General features: G+C 39.9%; 1 protein-coding gene across 1 annotated transcript; it reads right to left on the bottom strand.

Annotated features, from left to right (window-relative positions):
• Positions 1-317: 317 nt before the first annotated feature.
• LOC130079615 (serine hydroxymethyltransferase, mitochondrial-like) lies at positions 318-25,789 on the bottom strand. Its single transcript, XM_056244951.1, has 5 exons — positions 25,657-25,789; positions 5,577-5,756; positions 1,143-1,222; positions 538-738; positions 318-457 (listed from the first exon to the last, which is right to left on the bottom strand). Exons 1-5 carry the CDS (start codon positions 25,687-25,689, stop codon positions 364-366), a joined length of 588 nt encoding a protein of 195 aa, XP_056100926.1. The 5' UTR covers positions 25,690-25,789; the 3' UTR covers positions 318-363.

Raw genomic sequence — 25,789 nt, 5'->3', positions numbered from 1 at the left:
TCTCTCTCTCTCTCTCTCTCTCTCTCTCTCTCTCTCTCTCTCTCTCTCTCTCTCAAACTTGTGTCCGTCTGAGATCAGGACAGCAGATAATCTCTCTCTGTCGGTCACTCCATCACGCTGAAGTGTGTGTGTGTTTGAGGGCCGCCTGTCGATTTTCTATTATCTCTCCCATAGAGGGGACTGACCACTCATCCATCTCACACACACACACTGTGAGTCTTAACGAGTCTTCCGTACAAACATGATAATTTAGGGGATTAACGCCTGTATTTCAATGAGGTTCTCACTCCTGAAACTTCTCACTCACTCACTCACTCACTCACTCACACACTCACACACTCACACACTCACAGACTCACAGACTCACAGACTCACGTTGAGTTTGTAGGGCATCGACTCGAAGTAGATGGAAGTGGCCGAGATCCGCTTGACGTCAGACATGTATCCGTGAGTGAGACTGAGACAAACAGAGAATATATTACATTCTAGTGGGCGAGAGAGGTAGAGAATGAATGAGAGAGAGAGATGTTCACTCACTGTCCCCCGTCGGGCAGGTCGAGGCCCATGATCCTCTCGTGAGGCTTCAGGACGGCTGTATAAGCGGCGAAGTTCGCCGGAGAGCCGGAGTACGGCTGGACGTTTACACCCCACAGCGACGGGTCGAGATCGAACGCCTCCAGCGCCCTCTTCTGGCAGAGCAGCTCGATCTGATCCACCACCTCAGCGCCGCCGTAATACCTGCACACACACACGCACACACACACACGTTAACCCTAACCGCACCTGACTAGTGTGATCCAATCAACCTTACCAACTCATCAGTCTCAAAACCAGCAAAAATATATAAATACATATATACAGGTAAATAAATAAAAATAAAGTACTAAAATAAAAATGATACAAATATAAAATAAATTTATACAAAAACAAATGAAAAATGAATGAATGAATTTATAAATAAAAATAGAATAAATCATTAAATAAATAAAAAATAAGTTAATAAAAATAATATAAAAACAAATACAAATAAATAAATTAAATAGAGAAAAAAAATAATAATAATAAATAGTGTAAAACAAGCATGTCTGTTCCTGGACTTCTTTTGAATAAATTAATAGATCTGTACACAAAAACACACAGACCTTTTTCCCGGGTATCCCTCAGAGTACTTGTTGTTGAGACACGAACCCTGAGCCTCGAGAGCCGCTCGACTGCAAAAGTTCTGTCAAAACACACACACACACCCACACACACACACACAATTTGATTAATGAGCAGCGATGGAGATTTTCCAGCAGCCATATCACCCTGTAGCCCAAGACTGGTTGCCCACTGAAGCTAAGCAGGGCTGAGCCTGGTTAGTACCTGGATGGGAGACCTTCTGAGAAAACCAGGTTACTGCTGGAAGAGGTGTTAGTGAGGCCAGCAGGGGGTGCTCACCCTGTGGTCTGTGTGGGTCCTAACGCCCCAGTATAGTGACGGGGACACTATACTATCAAAGAGCACCGTCCTTCGGATGAGACGTTAAACCGAGGTCCTGACTCTCTCTGGTCATTAAAAATCCCAGGATGTCTTTCGAAAGAGTAGGGGTGTAACCCCGGCATCCTGGCCAAATTTGCCCAGTGGCCTCTGTCCATCATGGCCTCCTAATCATCCCCATATATATATACACTGATTGGCTTCATCACTCTGTCTCCTCTCCACCAGTAAGCTGGTGTGTGGTGAGCGTTCTGGCGCACTATGGCTGCTGTCGCAACATCCAAGTGGATGCTGCACACTGGTGGTGGTTGAGGTGATTCCCCCTTCCATGTGAAGCGCTTTGAGTGCCTAGAAAAGCGCTATATAAATGTAATGAATTATTATTATCCAGGCCGTATCCAGACCAGATGGAGGACCTGCGCCTAGACACGACCACAACGCATGATGTAGTCAGCCGGATCCGGGCCGTATCCAGATCAGATGGAGGACCTGCGCCTAGACATGACCACAACGCATGATGTAGTCAGCCGGATCCGGGCCGTATCCAGATCAGATGGAGGACCTGCGCCTAGACATGACCACAACACATGATGTAGTCAGCCGGATCCGGGCCGTATCCAGATCAGATGGAGGACCTGCGCCTAGACATGACCACAACACATGATGTAGTCAGACGGATCCGGGCCGTATCCAGATCAGATGGAGGACCTGCGCCTAGACATGACCACAACACATGATGTAGTCAGCCGGATCCGGGCCGTATCCAGATCAGATGGAGGACCTGCGCCTAGACATGACCACAACACATGATGTAGTCAGCCGGATCCGGGCCGTATCCAGATCAGATGGAGGACCTGCGCCTAGACATGACCACAACACATGATGTAGTCAGCCGGATCCGGGCCGTATCCAGATCAGATGGAGGACCTGCGCCTAGACACGACCACAACGCATGATGTAGTCAGCCGGATCCGGGCCGTATCCAGATCAGATGGAGGACCTGCGCCTAGACATGACCACAACGCATGATGTAGTCAGCCGGATCCGGGCCGTATCCAGATCAGATGGAGGACCTGCGCCTAGACACGACCACAACGCATGATGTAGTCAGCCGGATCCGGGCCGTGTCCAGATCAGATGGAGGACCTGCGCCTAGACATGACCACAACACATGATGTAGTCAGACGGATCCGGGCCGTATCCAGATCAGATGGAGGACCTGCGCCTAGACATGACCACAACACATGATGTAGTCAGCCGGATCCAGGCCGTATCCAGATCAGATGGAGGACCTGTTTCTAGACATGACCACAACACATGATGTGGTCAGCCGGATCCGGGCCGTATCCAGATCAGATGGAGGACCTGCGCCTAGACATGACCACAACACATGATGTAGTCAGCCGGATCCGGGCCGTATCCAGATCAGATGGAGGATCTGCGCCTAGACACGACCACAACACATGATGTAGTCAGCCGGATCCGGGCCGTATCCAGATCAGATGGAGGACCTGCGCCTAGACATGACAATAACACATGATGTAGTCAGCCGGATCCAGGCCGTATCCAGATCAGATGGAGGATCTGCGCCTAGACACGACCACAACACATGATGTAGTCAGCCGGATCCGGGCCATATCCAGATCAGATGGAGGACCTGCGCCTAGACACGACCACAACGCATGATGTAGTCAGCCGGATCCGGGCCGTATCCAGATCAGATGGAGGACCTGCGCCTAGACATGACCACAACGCATGATGTAGTCAGCCGGACCCGGGCCGTATCCAGATCAGATGGAGGACCTGCGCCTAGACATGACCACAACACATGATGTAGTCAGCCGGACCCAGGCCATATCCAGATCAGATGGAGGATCTGCGCCTAGACACGACCACAACACATGATGTAGTCAGCCGGATCCGGGCCATATCCAGATCAGATGGAGGACCTGCGCCTAGACACGACCACAACGCATGATGTAGTCAGCCGGATCCGGGCCGTATCCAGATCAGATGGAGGACCTGCGCCTAGACATGACCACAACACATGATGTAGTCAGCCGGACCCAGGCCGTATCCAGATCAGATGGAGGACCTGCGCCTAGACATGACCACAACACATGATGTAGTCAGCCGGATCCGGGCCATATCCAGATCAGATGGAGGACCTGCGCCTAGACATGACCACAACACATGATGTAGTCAGCCGGATCCAGGCCGTATCCAGATCAGATGGAGGACCTGCGCCTAGACACGACCACAACGCATGATGTAGTCAGCCGGACCCGGGCCGTATCCAGATCAGATGGAGGACCTGCGCCTAGACATGACCACAACACATGATGTAGTCAGCCGGACCCGGGCCGTATCCAGATCAGATGGAGGACCTGCGCCTAGACATGACCACAACACATGATGTAGTCAGCCGGATCCGGGCCATATCCAGATCAGATGGAGGACCTGCGCCTAGACATGACCACAACACATGATGTGGTCAGCCGGATCCGGGCCGTATCCAGATCAGATGGAGGACCTGCGCCTAGACATGACCACAACACATGATGTAGTCAGCCGGATCCGGGCCGTATCCAGATCAGATGGAGGATCTGCGCCTAGACACGACCACAACACATGATGTAGTCAGCCGGATCCGGGCCGTATCCAGATCAGATGGAGGACCTGCGCCTAGACATGACAATAACACATGATGTAGTCAGCCGGATCCAGGCCGTATCCAGATCAGATGGAGGATCTGCGCCTAGACACGACCACAACACATGATGTAGTCAGCCGGATCCGGGCCATATCCAGATCAGATGGAGGACCTGCGCCTTGACACGACCACAACGCATGATGTAGTCAGACGGATCCGGGCCGTATCCAGATCAGATGGAGGACCTGCGTCTAGACACGACCACAACACATGATGTAGTCAGCCGGATCCGGGCCATATCCAGATCAGATGGAGGACCTGCGCCTAGACACGACCACAACGCATGATGTAGTCAGCCGGACCCGGGCCGTATCCAGATCAGATGGAGGACCTGCGCCTAGACATGACCACAACACATGATGTAGTCAGCCGGATCCGGGCCGTATCCAGATCAGATGGAGGACCTGCGCCTAGACACGACCACAACGCATGATGTAGTCAGCCGGACCCGGGCCGTATCCAGATCAGATGGAGGACCTGCGCCTAGACACGACCACAACACATGATGTAGTCAGACGGATCCGGGCCGTATCCAGATCAGATGGAGGACCTGCACCTAGACACGACCACAACGCATGATGTAGTCAGCCGGATCCGGGCCGTATCCAGATCAGATGAAGGACCTGCGCCTAGACACGACCACAACACATCCCTGAAGTGTCAGCAGAGTTTGTGTGATCTAGACTCTCCTCTGTGAAGGCCTCATCGACACGACAGCCATCGCCACTGATCCTCAACAAACTCGTCTCTATACCGGCGTGATGAATCTGATCTTCAACGCTAGGGAACTGGTTAATATTCTAAATGTTCTGATACAATCTGACCTCTGACCTGTAATGCTGCCTGGATCATAATCACACACTGTTGGCTCGTTGGCCAGAGGAGAACTGAGCGACTGAGTCTGGTTTCTGCCAAGGTTTTTCAACATTCTGTCACTGATGGAGTTTTGGTTCCTGTCGCCTTTGGCTTTTGGCTTGCTTAGTTGGGGACATTTAATTGATTATTCAACAATATTATTGATCTCCTGCACTGACACCATTATATGATAATTGAACTGAGCTGGACGATGACATCACTGTTTTCTCCAGAGCAGCTGTATATATAAATTAACTAAATTAATAACTTTTTTTCAAACAAAAATGAAACATCACTGAACTTAAGCTGGACTGTGACGCTATTCTCTTCTAGAAATAACATTTGTTGCATTATTTTCCTGTTATCTCTGTAAAGCTGCATTGAAACTCTCTGTATTGTAAAAAGCGCTGGATAAATAAAGCTGACTTGACCTGATCCTCACATGAAGCATCACATGACTGCTCTGGTGTGATTGACACGTTCACTGAGAGCAGTGTGAACATGAGTGAATGACCACACACACACACACCTCTGAGGCGATGAGCTCGAGTCCCCGGCACTGCCTGTCCTTCTCCTTCATCAGAAGCTCCCACATCTGCGGGTCGTCCTGAGCCAGACTCTCCTGACCCGTCCACTGGCGCTCATCATCGGCCCACGCCACCGGCGCTGAGTGCTGGGATCTGACGGCGGGAACACACCGGACCAGCGGCTGCACACACACACACACACACACACACGATCATGCTCAGCTCAAACACACACACAGGATCATGCTTAGCTCAAACACACACTGCTCTCGTACTCAGGAGCTGCAAACAAATGAATCTGCACTAAACAAACTTACAGCAGCGAGTCAGTAAACTCACGGGAGACGAGCGTTATTAACACCGGATTACACACACACGTCCTTTATGAATCACACAACATAACAATAATTACATGTGCAGAGGAAGAACTGCTCAGAGAGAAACATCACGCATATGAAGATTAATATTTGACTCACTGATCAATTCACTCACTGAACATCAAATATCAAATGTGGGATTAACAAATATATATTATATTATATATTCAAATGTATATTATATGTGTTTTAATTAAATTATATACACACACACACATATATATATATATATGTATATATATAATAAATTAATATTTTTTGTTTGTTTTATTTAAATGTGCATCATATTTTAAATTATAATATATAAATATATTACAAATAATAATACATTTAAATTTTTCTAATTTGACATATATATTTTAAAAAATATGTACTTATTTTATATATATGTATATATAAATAATAATATAATTTATATTAAATATAATAAAATTATGTTGAATAATTATTGTTTTCTTTAAATGTGTATCATATTTTACATTATAATATATTACAAATAATTATACAATATTAATCTTTATATAATTTGTTTTTCCTACATTTATAATATTTTATATAAAATGTATATGTATATATATATAATTATATATGTTAGTGAGTGTGTATGTATAATTTATATAAAATATCATAAATGTAGGGAAAACAAATGATAAAAATATAAAAACATTATTATTATATGATATATATATATATTATATAATTATAACGTGATATATACATATACATATGATTTTACATAAGATCAGTATGATTCATAATGGATCATAATATAAATATATCTTTATAAACCACAAAACTGATGCCTGAAAGAATGTAAATATAATCTTGATTATGAACTTTAGTTTTCTTAAGTTGAAAAAATCACGAATATGAAGAGCGACAGACTGGAATATCCGCTAAATTATGGGAAACTGGGATACAGGCGGAATCAGAGCTGAATTAAATGAATTCTACAGTTCTAGTGTGTGTGTGTGTGTGTGTGTGTGTGTGTGTGTGTGGAGCCGTTGGTGAGATACAATAATCAGCATGACACTTTAATTCTGCTCCAATCAGCAACTCTCAACAGAAACTTTACAGCCAAGTGAAAATTCAGCATAACTGCTTATCTAATCATTCACAAGCACACTCACACACACACACACTCACACACACGCTTCTCAGCAGATTAAGAGGTTCTGGGTGTCATTTGACTCGTTTCTTTCTTGATAAATGTCAACTGTTCTTACTTTCTGAACTCACAGATCCTCCGTTTCTGCATTCAAGAACCAAAAAAAGCTTCAAAAGTACCGTGTTTTTGTAAATACTCCATGCTAGTAGCACCATAGTATTTTTTGAAGTACATGGGAATACCATGTAAATCTAGAAGTGGAATGACATGCCGTCAAAAGCTGGAAAGTCGATCATTTTCATGCTTCATTCTGAGCCTCTGTCTGAAACGTTCGTTTTTAAGGCGTGTCAATAAACGCCCACTGTTATGATTGGCTAACGTCACTGGAAACAGTATCAACCATAGACATAGTGAATACATAGAGGCTCCATACTAACGCGTGTCAAGAATAGTTTGGGTTTGTTTTTCTGGGTTAATAATTGTAGAGATATAATTTAATGTACATGAAATATTCACAATGTTTTTCATTGTGGAAATGGCTTTTTCTGTCTTTACCACCATCATATTAAGCTTTTTCTCTTGTTCCTTTAGCCTTTTCTATTAGACATTATAATCTGAACACACATCTGTATACTGTATCAGTGTATCAGCGTCAGTCATTATAATCTGAACGCACATCTGTATACTGTATCAGTGTAGACAGCGTCAGTCATTATAATCTGAACACACATCTGTATACTGTATCAGTGTAGACAGCGTCAGTCATTATAATCTGAACACACATCTGTATACTGTATCAGTGTAGACAGCGTCAGTCATTATAATCTGAACACACATCTGTATACTGTATCAGTGTAGACAGCATCAGTCATTATAATCTGAACACACATCTGTATACTGTATCAGTGTAGACAGCGTCAGTCATTATAATCTGAACACACATCTGTATACTGTTTCAGTGTAGACAGCGTCAGTCATTATAATCTGAACACACATCTGTATACTGTATCAGTGTAGACAGCGCCAGTCATTATAATCTGAACACACATCTGTATACTGTATCAGTGTAGACAGCGTCAGTCATTATAATCTGAACACACATCTGTATACTGTATCAGTGTAGACAGCGTCAGTCATTATAATCTGAACGCACATCTGTATACTGTATCAGTGTAGACAGCGTCAGTCATTATAATCTGAACGCACATCTGTATACTGTATCAGTGTAGACAGCGTCAGTCATTATAATCTGAACACACATCTGTATACTGTATCAGTGTAGACAGCGTCAGTCATTATAATCTGAACACACATCTGTATACTGTATCAGTGTAGACAGCGCCAGTCATTATAATCTGAACACACATCTGTATACTGTATCAGTGTAGACAGCGTCAGTCATTATAATCTGAACACACATCTGTATACTGTATCAGTGTAGACAGCGTCAGTCATTATAATCTGAACACACATCTGTATACTGTATCAGTGTAGACAGCGTCAGTCATTATAATCTGAACACACATCTGTATACTGTATCAGTGTAGACAGCGTCAGTCATTATAATCTGAACACACATCTGTATACTGTATCAGTGTAGACAGCGCCAGTCATTATAATCTGAACACACATCTGTATACTGTATCAGTGTAGACAGCGTCAGTCATTATAATCTGAACGCACATCTGTATACTGTATCAGTGTAGACAGCGTCAGTCATTATAATCTGAACACACATCTGTATACTGTATCAGTGTAGACAGCATCAGTCATTATAATCTGAACACACATCTGTATACTGTATCAGTGTAGACAGCATCAGTCATTATAATCTGAACACACATCTGTATACTGTATCAGTGTAGACAGCGTCAGTCATTATAATCTGAACACACATCTGTATACTGTATCAGTGTAGACAGCGCCAGTCATTATAATCTGAACACACATCTGTATACTGTAGACAGCGCCAGTCATTATAATCTGAACACACATCTGTATACTGTATCAGTGTAGACAGCGTCAGTCATTATAATCTGAACACACATCTGTATACTGTAGACAGCGTCAGTCATTATAATCTGAACACACATCTGTATACTGTAGACAGCGCCAGTCATTATAATCTGAACACACATCTGTATACTGTATCAGTGTAGACAGCGCCAGTCATTATAATCTGAACACACATCTGTATACTGTAGACAGCGCCAGTCATTATAATCTGAACACACATCTGTATACTGTATCAGTGTAGACAGCGCCAGTCATTATAATCTGAACACACATCTGTATACTGTAGACAGCGTCAGTCATTATAATCTGAACACACATCTGTATACTTTATCAGTGTAGACAGCGTCAGTCATTATAATCTGAACGCACATCTGTATACTGTATCAGTGTAGACAGCGTCAGTCATTATAATCTGAACACACATCTGTATACTGTAGACAGCGTCAGTCATTATAATCTGAACGCACATCTGTATACTGTAGACAGCGTCAGTCATTATAATCTGAACGCACATCTGTATACTGTATCAGTGTAGACAGCGTCAGTCATTATAATCTGAACACACATCTGTATACTGTATCAGTGTAGACAGCGTCATGCATTATAATCTGAACGCACATCTGTATACTGTACAGCGCCAGTCATTATAATCTGAACACACATCTGTATACTGTATCAGTGTAGACAGCGTCAGTCATTATAATCTGAACACACATCTGTATACTGTAGACAGCGTCAGTCATTATAATCTGAACACACATCTGTATACTGTAGACAGCGCCAGTCATTATAATCTGAACACACATCTGTATACTGTATCAGTGTAGACAGCGCCAGTCATTATAATCTGAACACACATCTGTATACTGTAGACAGCGTCAGTCATTATAATCTGAACACACATCTGTATACTTTATCAGTGTAGACAGCGTCAGTCATTATAATCTGAACGCACATCTGTATACTGTATCAGTGTAGACAGCGTCAGTCATTATAATCTGAACACACATCTGTATACTGTAGACAGCGTCAGTCATTATAATCTGAACGCACATCTGTATACTGTAGACAGCGTCAGTCATTATAATCTGAACGCACATCTGTATACTGTATCAGTGTAGACAGCGTCAGTCATTATAATCTGAACGCACATCTGTATACTGTATCAGTGTAGACAGCGTCAGTCATTATAATCTGAACGCACATCTGTATACTGTATCAGTGTAGACAGCGTCAGTCATTATAATCTGAACGCACATCTGTATACTGTATCAGTGTAGACAGCATCAGTCATTATAATCTGAACACACATCTGTATACTGTATCAGTGTAGACAGCGTCAGTCATTATAATCTGAACACACATCTGTATACTGTATCAGTGTAGACAGCGCCAGTCATTATAATCTGAACACACATCTGTATACTGTATCAGTGTAGACAGCGCCAGTCATTATAATCTGAACACACATCTGTATACTGTATCAGTGTAGACAGCGTCAGTCATTATAATCTGAACACACATCTGTATACTGTAGACAGCGTCAGTCATTATAATCTGAACACACATCTGTATACTGTAGACAGCGCCAGTCATTATAATCTGAACACACATCTGTGTACTGTATCAGTGTAGACAGCGCCAGTCATTATAATCTGAACACACATCTGTATACTGTAGACAGCGCCAGTCATTATAATCTGAACACACATCTGTATACTGTATCAGTGTAGACAGCGCCAGTCATTATAATCTGAACACACATCTGTATACTGTAGACAGCGTCAGTCATTATAATCTGAACACACATCTGTATACTTTATCAGTGTAGACAGCGTCAGTCATTATAATCTGAATGCACATCTGTATACTGTATCAGTGTAGACAGCGTCAGTCATTATAATCTGAACACACATCTGTATACTGTAGACAGCGTCAGTCATTATAATCTGAACGCACATCTGTATACTGTATCAGTGTAGACAGCGTCAGTCATTATAATCTGAACACACATCTGTATACTGTATCAGTGTAGACAGCGTCAGTCATTATAATCTGAACGCACATCTGTATACTGTATCAGTGTAGACAGCGTCAGTCATTATAATCTGAACACACATCTGTATACTGTATCAGTGTAGACAGCGTCAGTCATAATCTGAACGCACATCTGTATACTGTATCAGTGTAGACAGCGTCAGTCATTATAATCTGAACGCACATCTGTATACTGTATCAGTGTAGACAGCGTCAGTCATTATAATCTGAACACACATCTGTATACTGTATCAGTGTAGACAGCGTCAGTCATTATAATCTGAACGCACATCTGTATACTGTATCAGTGTAGACAGCGTCAGTCATTATAATCTGAACGCACATCTGTATACTGTATCAGTGTAGACAGCGTCAGTCATTATAATCTGAACGCACATCTGTATACTGTATCAGTGTAGACAGCGTCAGTCATTATAATCTGAACGCACATCTGTATACTGTATCAGTGTAGACAGCGTCAGTCATTATAATCTAAACACACATCTATATACTGTATCAGTGTAGACAGCGTCAGTCATTATAATCTGAACACACATCTGTATACTGTATCAGTGTAGACAGCGTCAGTCATTATAATCTGAACACACATCTGTATACTGTATCAGTGTAGACAGCGTCAGTCATTATAATCTGAACACACATCTGTATACTGTATCAGTGTAGACAGCGTCAGTCATTATAATCTGAACGCACATCTGTATACTGTATCAGTGTAGACAGCGTCAGTCATTATAATCTGAACGCACATCTGTATACTGTATCAGTGTAGACAGCGTCAGTCATTATAATCTGAACGCACATCTGTATACTGTATCAGTGTAGACAGCGTCAGTCATTATAATCTGAACGCACATCTGTATACTTTATCAGTGTAGACAGCGTCAGTCATTATAATCTGAACGCACATCTGTATACTGTATCAGTGTAGACAGCGTCAGTCATTATAATCTGAACGCACATCTGTATACTGTATCAGTGTAGACAGCGTCAGTCATTATAATCTGAACGCACATCTGTATACTGTATCAGTGTAGACAGCGTCAGTCATTATAATCTGAACGCACATCTGTATACTGTATCAGTGTAGACAGCGTCAGTCATTATAATCTGAACGCACATCTGTATACTGTATCAGTGTAGACAGCGTCAGTCATTATAATCTGAACGCACATCTGTATACTTTATCAGTGTAGACAGCGTCAGTCATTATAATCTGAACACACATCTGTATACTGTATCAGTGTAGACAGCGTCAGTCATTATAATCTGAACGCACATCTGTATACTGTATCAGTGTAGACAGCGTCAGTCATTATAATCTGAACGCACATCTGTATACTGTATCAGTGTAGACAGCGTCAGTCATTATAATCTGAACGCACATCTGTATACTGTATCAGTGTAGACAGCGTCAGTCATTATAATCTAAACACACATCTATATACTGTATCAGTGTAGACAGCGTCAGTCATTATAATCTGAACACACATCTGTATACTGTATCAGTGTAGACAGCGTCAGTCATTATAATCTGAACGCACATCTGTATACTGTATCAGTGTAGACAGCGTCAGTCATTATAATCTGAACACACATCTGTATACTGTATCAGTGTAGACAGCGTCAGTCATTATAATCTGAACGCACATCTGTATACTGTATCAGTGTAGACTAGCCTGGTTCTACCAGACTCTCGTACATTTCATTTGTACAGAGAGTCTGGCCTCGCTCCATTGAGAAACGTTTACTTCCTTGTAGGCGGGTTCTCTGTTAAAGATCAAAACTATTGGATCTGCCCAGCGTCACTCAGGATCTGCCATAGCCAATCGCTAACGTGTGGTCGTGACGTATGTCATGCGCCGAAACCGGCTGGAAACAACAAGTCCGAATTCCATATTCATAAATCTAAATATCTAAATGCTAAACCTCTCTTTCTTATATTTGTGAAATCATTTTAAAAATACCTCTTTTCAATTAAGTTGTCTGAGAACAAAAAAAAGCCTTAAAAACATTATCTGTTTGTAATTATTTTCCTTTTTTCAGTGTCATGTAATTCTCTTAACTTGTTCATGTTTATTTTATATTATCCCCCTACTGTTTTATTTTTGTTTTGTTTTTATTATTATTTTTTGTTTGTTTTTGTATTATGTTTTCTGTTATTACTTGTGTATTGTTTTAAGCAATAAAAAAAAACAAGTCCGAATGATCAGAGGATTATGTTTAGAATAAGATGTCTGTCAACGAGAGCTGCATGTTTTGTTCATCGAATTTAAGAGTTCAAGGAACAATTCTAAATGTATATTTGACACTAAGGACAGTGATGTATTCAGTCAACTGTCGAAGCTGGGTGTAATCATTAACAATACGCCGCTGCGGTCGTTTCGGATCTGCCGCAAATGCTGTACAGTGATCATCGTACACACCGAGCTGCCCAGCACCAACTCCTAACCTTTCTGCCTCCCTCACTTGGTCCTCCATTAGTGCAACAAGAGGAGACGACAACAACTATCGGCTTTGCATCCTATCGTTCGCCTTAGCTAACTCATTCACCACTAGCGGAGTGAGCTGGAAAATTAAACTTTTCCCGAACCCCGTGGGGAGGAGGGCCACAACATCATGGCCACCAACAACACTTAGCAAACATTGATCTTGCTCCGGCTTTAACTTCTGGATATTCGGCAGTTTTGCAACAACGGACCGAATAGATTTTCTCACGTCTTTCTCCGCTGCCATTACTGAACTCCAACTCAAACTGACGCGCTACATCAACGTCATCGTTCTCAGCCACTCCCTCTGTTCGCTGATTGGACCGGTAAAAAAATTATTTCTGGAAACCAAAGTCTACAGCACAATCCCAGACGTAGTACTTAAGGAAAATAAAATTGAGCGGAAGTGCGTAGGAGGGCGGAGCCAGGCTAAGTGTAGACAGCATCAGTCATTATAATCAGAACACACATCTGTATACTGTATCAGTGTAGACAGCGTCAGTCATTATAATCTGAACGCACATCTGTATACTGTATCAGTGTAGACAGCGTCAGTCATTATAATCCGAACGCACATCGGTATACTGTATCAGTGTAGACAGCGTCAGTCATTATAATCTGAACGCACATCTGTATACTGTATCAGTGTAGACAGCGTCAGTCATTATAATCTGAACACACATCTGTATACTGTATCAGTGTAGACAGCGTCAGTCATTATAATCTGAACACACATCTGTATACTGTATCAGTGTATCAGCGTCAGTTATTATAATCTGAACACACATCTGTATACTGTATCAGTGTAGACAGCGTCAGTCATTATAACCCGAACACACATCTGTATACTGTATCAGTGTAGACAGCGTCAGTCATTATAATCTGAACGCACATCTGTATACTGTATCAGTGTAGACAGCGTCAGTCATTATAATCTGAACGCACATCTGTATACTGTATCAGTGTAGACAGCGTCAGTCATTATAATCTGAACACACATCTGTATACTGTATCAGTGTAGACAGCGTCAGTCATTATAATCTGAACACACATCTGTATACTGTATCAGTGTAGACAGCGTCAGTCATTATAATCTGAACACACATCTGTATACTGTATCAGTGTAGACAGCATCAGTCATTATAATCTGAACACACATCTGTATACTGTATCAGTGTAGACAGCGTCAGTCATTATAATCCGAACGCACATCTGTATACTGTATCAGTGTAGACAGCGTCAGTCATTATAATCTGAACACACATCTGTATACTGTATCAGTGTAGACAGCGTCAGTCATTATAATCTGAACACACATCTGTATACTGTATCAGTGTAGACAGCGTCAGTCATTATAATCTGAACACACATCTGTATACTGTATCAGTGTAGACAGCGTCAGTCATTATAATCTGAACACACATCTGTATACTGTATCAGTGTAGACAGCGTCAGTCATTATAATCCGAACGCACATCTGTATACTGTAGACAGCGTCAGTCATTATAATCTGAACGCACATCTGTATACTGTATCAGTGTAGACAGCGTCAGTCATTATAATCTGAACGCACATCTGTATACTGTATCAGTGTAGACAGCGTCAGTCATTATAATCTGAACACACATCTGTATACTGTATCAGTGTAGACAGCGTCAGTCATTATAATCTGAACGCACATCTGTATACTGTATCAGTGTAGACAGCGTCAGTCATTATAATCTGAACACACATCTGTATACTGTATCAGTGTAGACAGCGTCAGTCATTATAATCTGAACACACATCTGTATACTGTATCAGTGTAGACAGCGTCAGTCATTATAATCTGAACACACATCTGTATACTGTATCAGTGTAGACAGCGTCAGTCATTATAATCTGAACACACATCTGTATACTGTATCAGTGTAGACAGCGTCAGTCATTATAATCTGAACACACATTGCTTGAAATATGATTTGAATCACTTAAAAAAAATTAAAATACAGTTCAGTGTAACATAAAGTCTGTCATATTGGCTACATAAAATTATAATGAGAACATAATTGTGTGTTTGGGCCATGGATTTTAGTAATCAGGCTCTATAAAAAATTATATAAACATTTGGATTTATATTTATTAGCCAATATATCGGTTATCGGTTTTTAAAATATAAAGAATTATCGGTTATAGTTATCGGACAAAATGTTCCTATCGGTGCATCCCTAGACACGTCCAATCTATCCTCTTCGTAGCTCCTCCCACATTCACCTCTGAATCATCTGAACTTTATTCATTATTGAAGGAACATTGCTGACGATGGAGTAGCACTCATGAACCAAAAGCGTCATAATTAACACTAATAAAGCAAATAAAGGCCCTCGTGTCGTCACAGCAGGATCTGATGAAGCGCTGCACTTTAAAACTGTTATTAAAAAACTATTATCTCAGCGCCGGCAGAGATCGGTTTAAGAGACGGACTGGAGCATTACAGCGGGTCGAACACTCTTCATCACAAACTCGATCTCTACTGAAGAGAAAGTTCAAACTTCTGCTGCTTTTAATGTTTGTGTGTTTCCCATCAGCCCTTCTGACTCAACACACAGATTTTAATTGAAATATGTCTTGTTATTATTGCAAACATGCAGAACTACATGCCGTTGTATTTTTAGACTCAATTTCCTCTGAAAACACACACACACACAATTCTGAGCGACAAGATGCTTCAATTAATTCTCTTAATTATTTACCTGTAAATAACTTGTAACTTAAAACATTAAATTAATAATAAGTTATTAGTGATTGTTTTTCCTGTCGTTCAAGTTTCAGAGAATAAAAAAAAAAATTAACTAAAGTTTATTTGCTCATTTATTTATTCACTTATTGAAATATTTATTTATTTACTTGTTTAATCACTTATTTAACTATTAGTTTATTTATTCACTTTAATATAGCTTATAATCATGAATGCATGTGGATTGTTATAAGTGTTAATATAAGTAAATCATTAATAAGTAAATAAATAAACGAGTAATGAATCAAATTCAATAAGTAAATAACTAATAAGTGCATAATTAAATAAACAATTTAGTAAGTAAATAAATACCTAAATATTAAGCAATTAATTGAATACATAAATAAGCACATAATTAAATAAACAAAAAAGAAACTATGTAAATAACTAATTGAGAAAATGCGTAAATGATTAATGATTAAGTAAATAACTAATAAATAAGTATATAATTAAACAAATAAATAAGTAAATATAAAAATAAGTAATTAAGTGATAAAATAAGTGAATAATTAATTAAAATCCGTAAACAAATAAGAGTTAGATAAGTTAAGATCAATCTTTTGTTGGTTTATTTGTTCCCCTCTGATTGAACATGCACATTTAAATATGTAGTATGTAGACTTTAATATTTAACATGCAGTATTGAAATATGTAGTGAATGTCTTTTTGCACAAATGCTGTTGTGTGTCAGACTCAGTTTCCTCTGAACACACACACACACACACACACACACACACACACACACACACACACACACACACACACACACACAGTGTCTGAAACTCCCAGTGAACGCATGAACTGATCACATGTTCAACTTCAACGTCATTTTTAATAAAAGCATCTGCCAAATGCATAAATGTAAATGTTTAAATGTAACGGACAGAAGCGGCACGACTGCTGTCAGCGCGATCACCTCGAGGTCGTCTCTGGACACACTCACACACACACACAGATGGGCCGCGTCCTTTGCTGTCGCAGCTGCAGGGACACAGAGACGCGTGTGTGTGTGTGAAAGAGAGAGAGAGTGTGTGTGTGTGCGTGCGTGTGAGAGTGTGTGTGTGAGAGAGAACGAGAGAAAGAGAGAGAGAGAGAGTGAGAGAGAGTATGTGTGTGAGAGAGTGTATAAGTGCATATGTATGTGAGCGTGTGTGTATGCATGTGTAAGTGTGTGAGTGTGTGTGTGTGTGTGTGTGAGAGAGAGTGCAAGTGCGTGTGTGTGTGTGTGAGAGAGTACAAGTGCGTGTGTATGCGAGTGTGTGTGTGAGAGTACAAGTGCGTGTGTATGCGAGTGTGTGTATGCATGTGTGTGTGTGTGTGTTGTGTGTGTGTGAGAGAGAGTGCGAGTGTGTGTGTGTATGTATGTATGTATGTGTGAGAGTGCAAGTGTGTGTGTACGCATGTGTGTGTGTGTGTGTGTGTGTGTGACTTGACTTGAGCAAGAACCGCCCACTGAGACAGGAAGAGCAAGTAATAACAGTAATTCTGTAATAACAGGACAATAATTATACAGTTTCATGAGTGTTTTTTTAATATATATATATATATATATATATATATATATAGAGAGAGAGAGAGAGAGAGAGAGAGAGAGAGAGAGAGAGAACCCTAAAATAATAAAATAAAGTATTCAGCACTTTATCAGCCATGAAGAGACTGATTATTATAACAAACTGAGATAGAAAAAGGATGAAACGAGAGATAAAAGAAACAAGGGCCAGATCTGAACTATTTTGGGAGCCACAGAAAATTTTTTACAGATCAAACACACACACACACACACACACACACACACACACTCTCTCTCCCTCTCACATACACTCTCTCTCTCTCTCTGTTACATATACACACTCCCTCTCTCTCTCTCTCTCTCTCTGACACACACACACACACACACACACACTCTCTCTCTCTCTCTCTCTCTCTCTCTGTTACATATACACACTCCCTCTCTCTCTCTCTGACACACACACACACACACACCTGAACTAACATTGATGGATGTAGTGTGTTGTCATTTTTCTTGCAGTTCAGGGGGAAGAAAAGACAGAAAACATTTCATTTTGCTTATTATTTTTCGCTATTTCCTTTCTCTTCTGAGCAAAGAGTCAATTTTACAGATGAGTGCTGTCCATCACGCGGCGCCAGAACACAATCAGCGCGAGACGTGTGTGTGTGTGTGTGTGTGACGGAGACTCGAGTTCGACGTGTCAGGAGAAGATCGCTCAGGATGACACCCGCTGCCAGCGACTAATGGCCGAGCGCCGCGACAAATTGGTGCGGAGAATGACACGGCCGTGGAGAGAGAGAGAGAGAGAGTGTGTGAGTGTGTGTGTGAGCGTGTGTGAGTGTGTGTGTGAGTGAGTGAGTGTGTGTGAGCGAGAGCCAGGCCAAAGGGACTGACACCGAACAATCAAGAGTGTGGAAAGACAATTTCCCGGAGAGGCCTGCGACATTAGCGCGCTAATCCAGGGAGATGGAGTCGGTCGCGGGAACACGAGAGTTCAGCGGTGCATGATGGGACACATCTGAGGTGAAAGAGCGGGAAACCTCCTGATCCAGCGGGAAGCTTTCACATCGCATGTCAAAAGATTGGAATAATTTAGACTTTTAAAATGTTCCTGAAAGAGTCTCTTCTGCTCACCAAGGCTGTGTTTATTTGATCAAAAATACAGCAAAAAAATGTAAAATATTATTATAATGTAAATCATCTGTTTTCTATGTGAATATACAGTAAAGTGTAATTTATTCCTGTGATCGAAGCTGAATTTTCAGCATCATTACTCCAGTCTTCAGTGTCACATGATCCTTCAGAAATCACTCTAATATGAGGATCTGATGCTCAAGAAACATTTATGATTATTATCAGTGTTGAACACAGTTGTACATTACCATTCGAATAGTTTTAATACTTTTTATTATTCAAGGACGCATTAAATTGATCAAAAGTGCCAGTAAAGAAGGATCATGTGACACTGAAGACTGGAGTAATGATGCTGAAAATTCAGCTTTGATCACAGGAATAAATTACACTTTACTATATATTCACATAGAAAATAATATTTCACAATTTGTACTGTATTTTTGATCAAATAAATGCATTATTCCACACTTTAGACAGCCAGTGTGTGAGAAAGCAAATTAATATGTATCTAGATTAGCGAATCACTGGACTTGCCAGTAAACCCCTAAAAAAAGTCAAAACCAGGACTTTAGTGGCTAAAAATAGGCCATTAAAAATATATCCTAATCAATTATTAAACATGCCTGAATATAGGCGACAATCTGAATATGTAAATGAGCTTGCATTGACTCAGACACTACTGATCACTCAATCATCTCTTTCATAACATAACGACAGACTGGGAATCAAGAAGTGGTTTGTTGAAACACACTGGAAGAGAACGAGTCTCACGGCTCTGGAAAACAGTCCTGAAATACTGTACAGCATCATACAGTGAAATTAAAGGATTAGTTCACCTCAAAATGAAAATTTCCTGATAATTTACTCAAAGTTAAATGCAAAAAAATAAATAAAATTAATTAAAAGCTTTATTTCTAAGCTATAAAGGTCACGCTGGACGTAGGCGGAAGTAGAGGAGAGCCGGGACGATTGAAGCGCGGGACGGATGAAACATTGAAAACCACTCATTTACGTCAAACTTCGTCAGCACGTACAGCACGCAATGCCTACCAGACACGTGAAAACATTTCTCCTTTACGTCATGCCATTTTAAAGTTAGACCCAGAAAGCTGTTTTTGAGTCTGGTTAGTGAATTCTTTCGTGCAGTACTTTTTTTTGACTGACACAAGTTGTATTTATTGTTTCATGTGCCATTGTAATGATAATACGGCAGGTGTATTAGTACTGCAACACACCCTTCGGTGTGTGTAATAGAGTTTTTTAGTTTAAGGACAAAACTGGTTTAACTGGCAGGAGGTGCTGTCGGGACGGTTGATTTGGACTTCAACAATTTGGTTACCGTTGAAGTCCATTGTGTGGAGAAAAATCCTGAAATGTTTTCCTCAAAAAAATTGGATTCACAAACCAACGACTCTTCAGAATGAATCAGACTAATAGTTGAGTGATTCGTTCAGAGCGGTTCTTGACTCACTCACTGAATCGAATCACTGTTCACAGCCATTAGGGTTAGAGTTGTGATTCCCGTTCCAGGATCGTCATCTTTAACTAGAACTAAAACCAGAAATAACATTTCTAAGAATAAAATGAATGTTAACTGAACTAAAATAAATTATTAAAACCAATCTTTAAAAAAGGCAACATTTCTCATTTTAATTTAGTTCATGTTTTGTACTAAATGACAAAAACTAAAGCTGACATTTTTTTTTTTATAAAAGCTATACTAAACTTACTACAAATGACAAAAACACAGTAAAAATTACTAACATTAAAATCAAGAAAAATATAAGATGAAAAATAATTCAAAATATGAATATAAACTATATAGTATCTCAATGATGCTAAAATAAGACATTTTTTTGTAATAAATGTAAAAAATACCATTTTTATATTTATGCATTTAGCATATGTATATTATACCGGACCAAACCAGCAAAATACCAAATAAATAGATCAATGAATATATAGATAGTAAAATAAATGTAATAATAGGAAAATAAACAAATAAATAAAGTAAAATATGTGGGAATATATTTATAAGTAAATATATGTGGGTGGAAAATATAATAAAATAAAAATGTATAATTCATTAAATAAATAAATGCATGAATAAAAATGAAAGAAAAAAATATTCAAAAGAATAAAAATGCATTTCAAAATAGATACAGAAAATAATAAAGGAATAAATTACAGATTTTTTTTTTTAATTAAATACATTTTTATTTATTTACTTCTGCAGGTTTGGTCCTCCACAGGCTTTTATCCAAAACAACTTAAATTCCATTCAAGACATATTATTATCAATGCATGCATTCTCAAGAAGAGTTAAACGAGTGACTCGAACTCCATATGATGATTTCTGGTGTGAATACTACACAAATGTGACACTCCCACATCAGTATGATCACAAACACACAGACGACGCGGAGCGAGTGTATCATCGTCTGACGGATGTTATCTGAGGTCTGTTACTACAGTAAAGTGTGTATTTACCGTGATCGAGTGTGAGGTGTGGACACAATCCTCTCGTCTGATTGGCTGATCAGAACATGAGCTTTGGCATTTAATGCGAAACAACGACTGGTTAATTATTGAGTCGTCGGGTTAAAGCTGCTTATGCAAGATCACTGATAACCCGTCGAATGAAAGTTCACACTGACAGACAGTTTTCATGCATTAATCACTTTTTATTGCCAATATGTGAACAGCTTGTAACCAAACTTAAAATATGGGTGCAGTTATTACTCGCTTTTCTGTTTATAATAGATATTTAAATATATTTAGAATGTACAAAAAAAATTCATTCTATTGCTTTAAAAAAAAAAAACTCAATACTTTCTTTTTAGAAAAACAAGATTACGAAAATGATTTCTGCAGTGCAACATGCTTGAACAATCAATATAAAACACTTGAGATTTCAATGAAACAAACATTGGGAAGGCTTGAGAAAGAGTTTGTGAAGCAGCTGCAAACTAACTAACTAAAGCCCTCATGCTTCAGCTTCATGAAGTTAGTTTACCGGTAATCAGATCACTGACAAACACAAAAGACACGTTTGTTTTCATATTCAGAAGCTCATTCCCATAACAAGAGAAGCATGAAAGCACATGAACGACAGACCGTATGAGAGACACGAGACTGACGAACAGACCAGCAGATAATCTAATAAAACACGCATCAAGTGTCTAAGAACAACTCTGCGGCGAACGTGAGCCTCTGATTAATAACTGGCGGAAGTCATTTCACTGATTAAACTAAGAAGAATATAAAGCGCTGGTTTGATCTTTGCATCAGCTGACTCGGTGTGATCAGGTCACTGCTGGGTCAGATAAGAAACACACTGACTAGAAAACATGCTTTTGCAAATAATTATCATATAAAAACATAATTATGAGAAGAAAAGGCCAAATTGATCACATACCAAGTTGAAATTATGACAAAAAGTTTAAATTATGACACTTATGAGATGAACAGTTGAAAGTTATGAAATAAAGTCAAAATTATGACAGTCAATCAGGGGCGTCACTAGGCCCTTTTTAGGGGGGCTTCAGCCCCCCTAAACTTCTGCCAAGCCCCCCTAAAAATGTGAGATTAATGTAGGCTACACAAATTCGTGTTCGCTTCAGTCTTGTTATAATCAGATTCAGCACGTTCTCAATCCACAGCTGCGCCGTGCAGAGAGCACGTCAGAAACAGAGGACAGGGTGTGTGTGTTCATTTGTGTGTTCATCTGAGCCTCATTGGTCTGTCACTGCTCGTCAATGTCAGAGACGACCAATCAAATCAAAGTAGGCGGGCTTTATGTTCACAGACGCTGCTGAGCGCGAATCTTAACAGTGCGACACGACCATTTTTTACAGTCTATGGACTCGACGCGTACGGTCAAGTGCGAGATAAGATGTAAGTAGCTAAACTTAACATTTCATATTTTACTTTTTTTAGGTCATAAATGTTAAACGAATGACAAAAAATAATCAGGCAAACTAATATAGTTTTGTCTAATTTCGCCATTTTGAACTGAAAATAGGCCTATACACTCATGTAACTCATGTAATGTAATAATTAGTTTACAAGAAACATTAACAAATTAGTTTTCATCATGTTAGGCACAAGATTAATAATGAATGTGTACATATTGAGAATATAATACAAATTGTAGCCTTTAGTAAATTAAAAAAGCTCAGCTTTAGGAGGGGAAGAGAAAGGGAGGAAGAGACTGAGAAAAAAAGGAAGAGTGATGGAGATGAGAAGAGAGGAGGTATTGACAAATAATCTGCCCACTGACATGGTTTTAAAGCTATTTCTTATCCTTTTTTTTGGTCTTCAAACGTCTTGAAATGCACATATCAGAAATAAAAAATTTGAACCCCCTACCAACCTCAAATTTAGGACCTCTGTGATTATAGAGCCCTGTCTACGGCCCTGTATTAGGCATAAGATCAATAATAAATGTGTAGCCTACATATTGTGAATGCATTTAATAAACTTAATTACCTTTAGTAGCTTTCAGTAAATAAACGCATCTGAGAAAATGATTCATAGGCAAAATCAACCTATCAGTTGACCCTATGTTTACTTTCTTCACTGACAGACAAAAATGAAAAGCCTATATCAGTCAAAGCTCAGCTTTAGGAGGGGAAGAGACAGGGTAAGAGAAAAACAAAGAGAAAAAAAGTGATGCTGCTGATGAGGAGAGAAAAATTGTCAGCTGCCCACTATCCAAGTTTTTTGGCCTTCAGAACATCTTAAAATGCACATATGTAGATCAGAGAAATCAAAATTTTCAGGAACCCCCCTATTTGGCCCTGCCTCACATTTGGGACCACAGTTATTATAAAACCGTGCCTTTGCATCGTAATGAAAATGGTTAATAGTGATCTTTAGATCCTAAACTAAAGTGTTACCTTTTTTTATAATTTGTTTAAAAATCATATTGGGGGCTTAGCCCCCCTAAAATGAAAATCCTAGTGACGCCCCTGCAGTCAATTATAACATTAATAATTATCACATACTAAGTCATTTAAGAAATGAAGGTGTCGAAATTATGACGAAAAGTTGAAATTGTGAAAAAAGTCAAAATTATGACTGTCATTTATATTATTTATGAGATGAAGTCATAATCATTACATAGTCAAAATGATGACATGATAATTGCCAAGTCAATTATGACATAAAAAGTACATAAAAGTGAGAGAGTTAGAGTGAAAGAGTGAGAGTGAGAGAGTGAAAGAGTTAAAGAGTTAAAGAGTGAGAGAGTGAAAGAGTTAAAGAGTGAGAGAGTGAAAGAGTGAAAGTTAAAGAGTGAGAGAGTTAGAATGAAAGTTAAAGAGTGAGAGAGTGAGAGTGAGAGAGTGAAAGAGTGAAAGAGTGAGCTAGAGTGAAAGAGTGAGAGTGAAAGAGTTAAAGAGTGAGAGAGTGAAAGAGTGAAAGAGTGAGAGAGTGAAAGAGTGAGCGAGTGAGAGAGTGAGCGAGTTAGAGTGAAAGAGTGAGAGTGAGAGAGTGAAAGAGTTAAAGAGTGAGAGAGTGAAAGAGTTAGAGTGAGAGAGTGAAAGAGTGAGAGTTAAAGAGTGAGAGAGTTAGAATGAAAGTTAAAGAGTGAGAGTGAGAGAGTGAAAGAGTGAAAGAGTGAGAGAGTGAAAGAGTGAAAGTTAAAGAGTGAGAGAGTGAGAGAGTTAGAGTGAAAGAGTGAGAGAGTTAAAGAGTGAGAGAGTTAGAATGAAAGTTAAAGAGTGAGAGTGAGAGAGTGAAAGAGTGAAAGAGTGAGAGAGTGAAAGAGTGAGAGTTAAAGAGTGAGAGAGTGAGAGAGTTAGAGTGAAAGAGTGAGAGAGTTAAAGAGTGAGAGTTAAAGAGTGAGAGAGTGAAAGAGTTAAAGAGTTAGAGTGAAAGAGTGAGAGAGTTAAAGAGTGAGAGAGTGAAAGAGTTAAAGAGTGAGAGAGTGAAAGAGTTAAAGAGTTAAAGAGTGAGAGAGTGAAAGAGTTAAAGAGTGAGAGAGTTAAAGAGTGAGAGTGAGAGTTAAAGAGTGAGAGAGTGAAAGAGTTAAAGAGTGAGAGAGTTAAAGAGTGAGAGAGTGAAAGAGTTAAAGAGTGAGAGTTAAAGAGTGAGAGAGTGAAAGAGTGAGAGAGTTAAAGAGTGAGAGAGTGAAAGAGTTAAAGAGTGAGAGTATAGTCTTCATGCTGAAACACAGCATGTGTGGTTGCATCATCTAACCAGTATGAGAGAACACAGTCCATCCTGTATAATCCTCTCTCTACACTCACTAACTGGATGTCTGTGTGTAAGTCTACTGAAGTTACTGACAATTCACAAATGCAATTGTTTAAAATGATGTCCAACATCCCATCATACACTCATCATCATCATCATCATCATGCCACGTCTAACAGCCCCGCACGCTCGAGCGCTTCACTAACACACTGTTTTAAAGGGGTGCATGTAAAATCTGCATCGCGACATAACGTTTCTAATGTATGTTCGCTTATGCATGCACACTGATTAATATCATCTGCTATATTGATGCAAACACGAGCGATCATAACGCCTGTTTAAACACATCACGCGCCCTGACCAGCAGCTCCTCGCGTTATCGCGCTATAATGTGTGTGTGTGTGTGTTAAACTCACCTTGATCAGTTGTCTTAAAGTCAGTGTTAACATGGTAAAGCGACTCAACTTCTCCGGTTCCAGCAGGTTTTGCGTTCGCACGCTTTTCGTCCGTCGCCTAAATGACAGCAGCTTATTGACGATCCGCGCGAGT

Source organism: Rhinichthys klamathensis, unplaced genomic scaffold (genome assembly GCF_029890125.1).
Source record: "Rhinichthys klamathensis goyatoka isolate OS25496 unplaced genomic scaffold, OSU_Roscu_1.1 h1tg001183l_1, whole genome shotgun sequence".
NCBI classification, from domain to species: Eukaryota; Metazoa; Chordata; class Actinopteri; order Cypriniformes; family Leuciscidae; genus Rhinichthys; species Rhinichthys klamathensis.
This window is presented reverse-complemented; position numbering and strand designations above follow the sequence as displayed.

Bases quoted from the DNA above. Each gene is read 5' to 3' on its own strand.
- LOC130079615 (XM_056244951.1), bottom strand. From the start codon at position 25,689: ATGTTAACACTGACTTTAAGACAACTGATCAAG. The intron at 1,223-5,576 runs GTGTGTGTGTGT...GTGTTTTGACAG, and splicing joins TCGAGCTCATCGCCTCAGAG to AACTTTTGCAGTCGAGCGGC. The intron at 458-537 runs GTGAGTGAACAT...TGTTTGTCTCAG, and splicing joins GACCTGCCCGACGGGGGACA to TCTCACTCACGGATACATGT.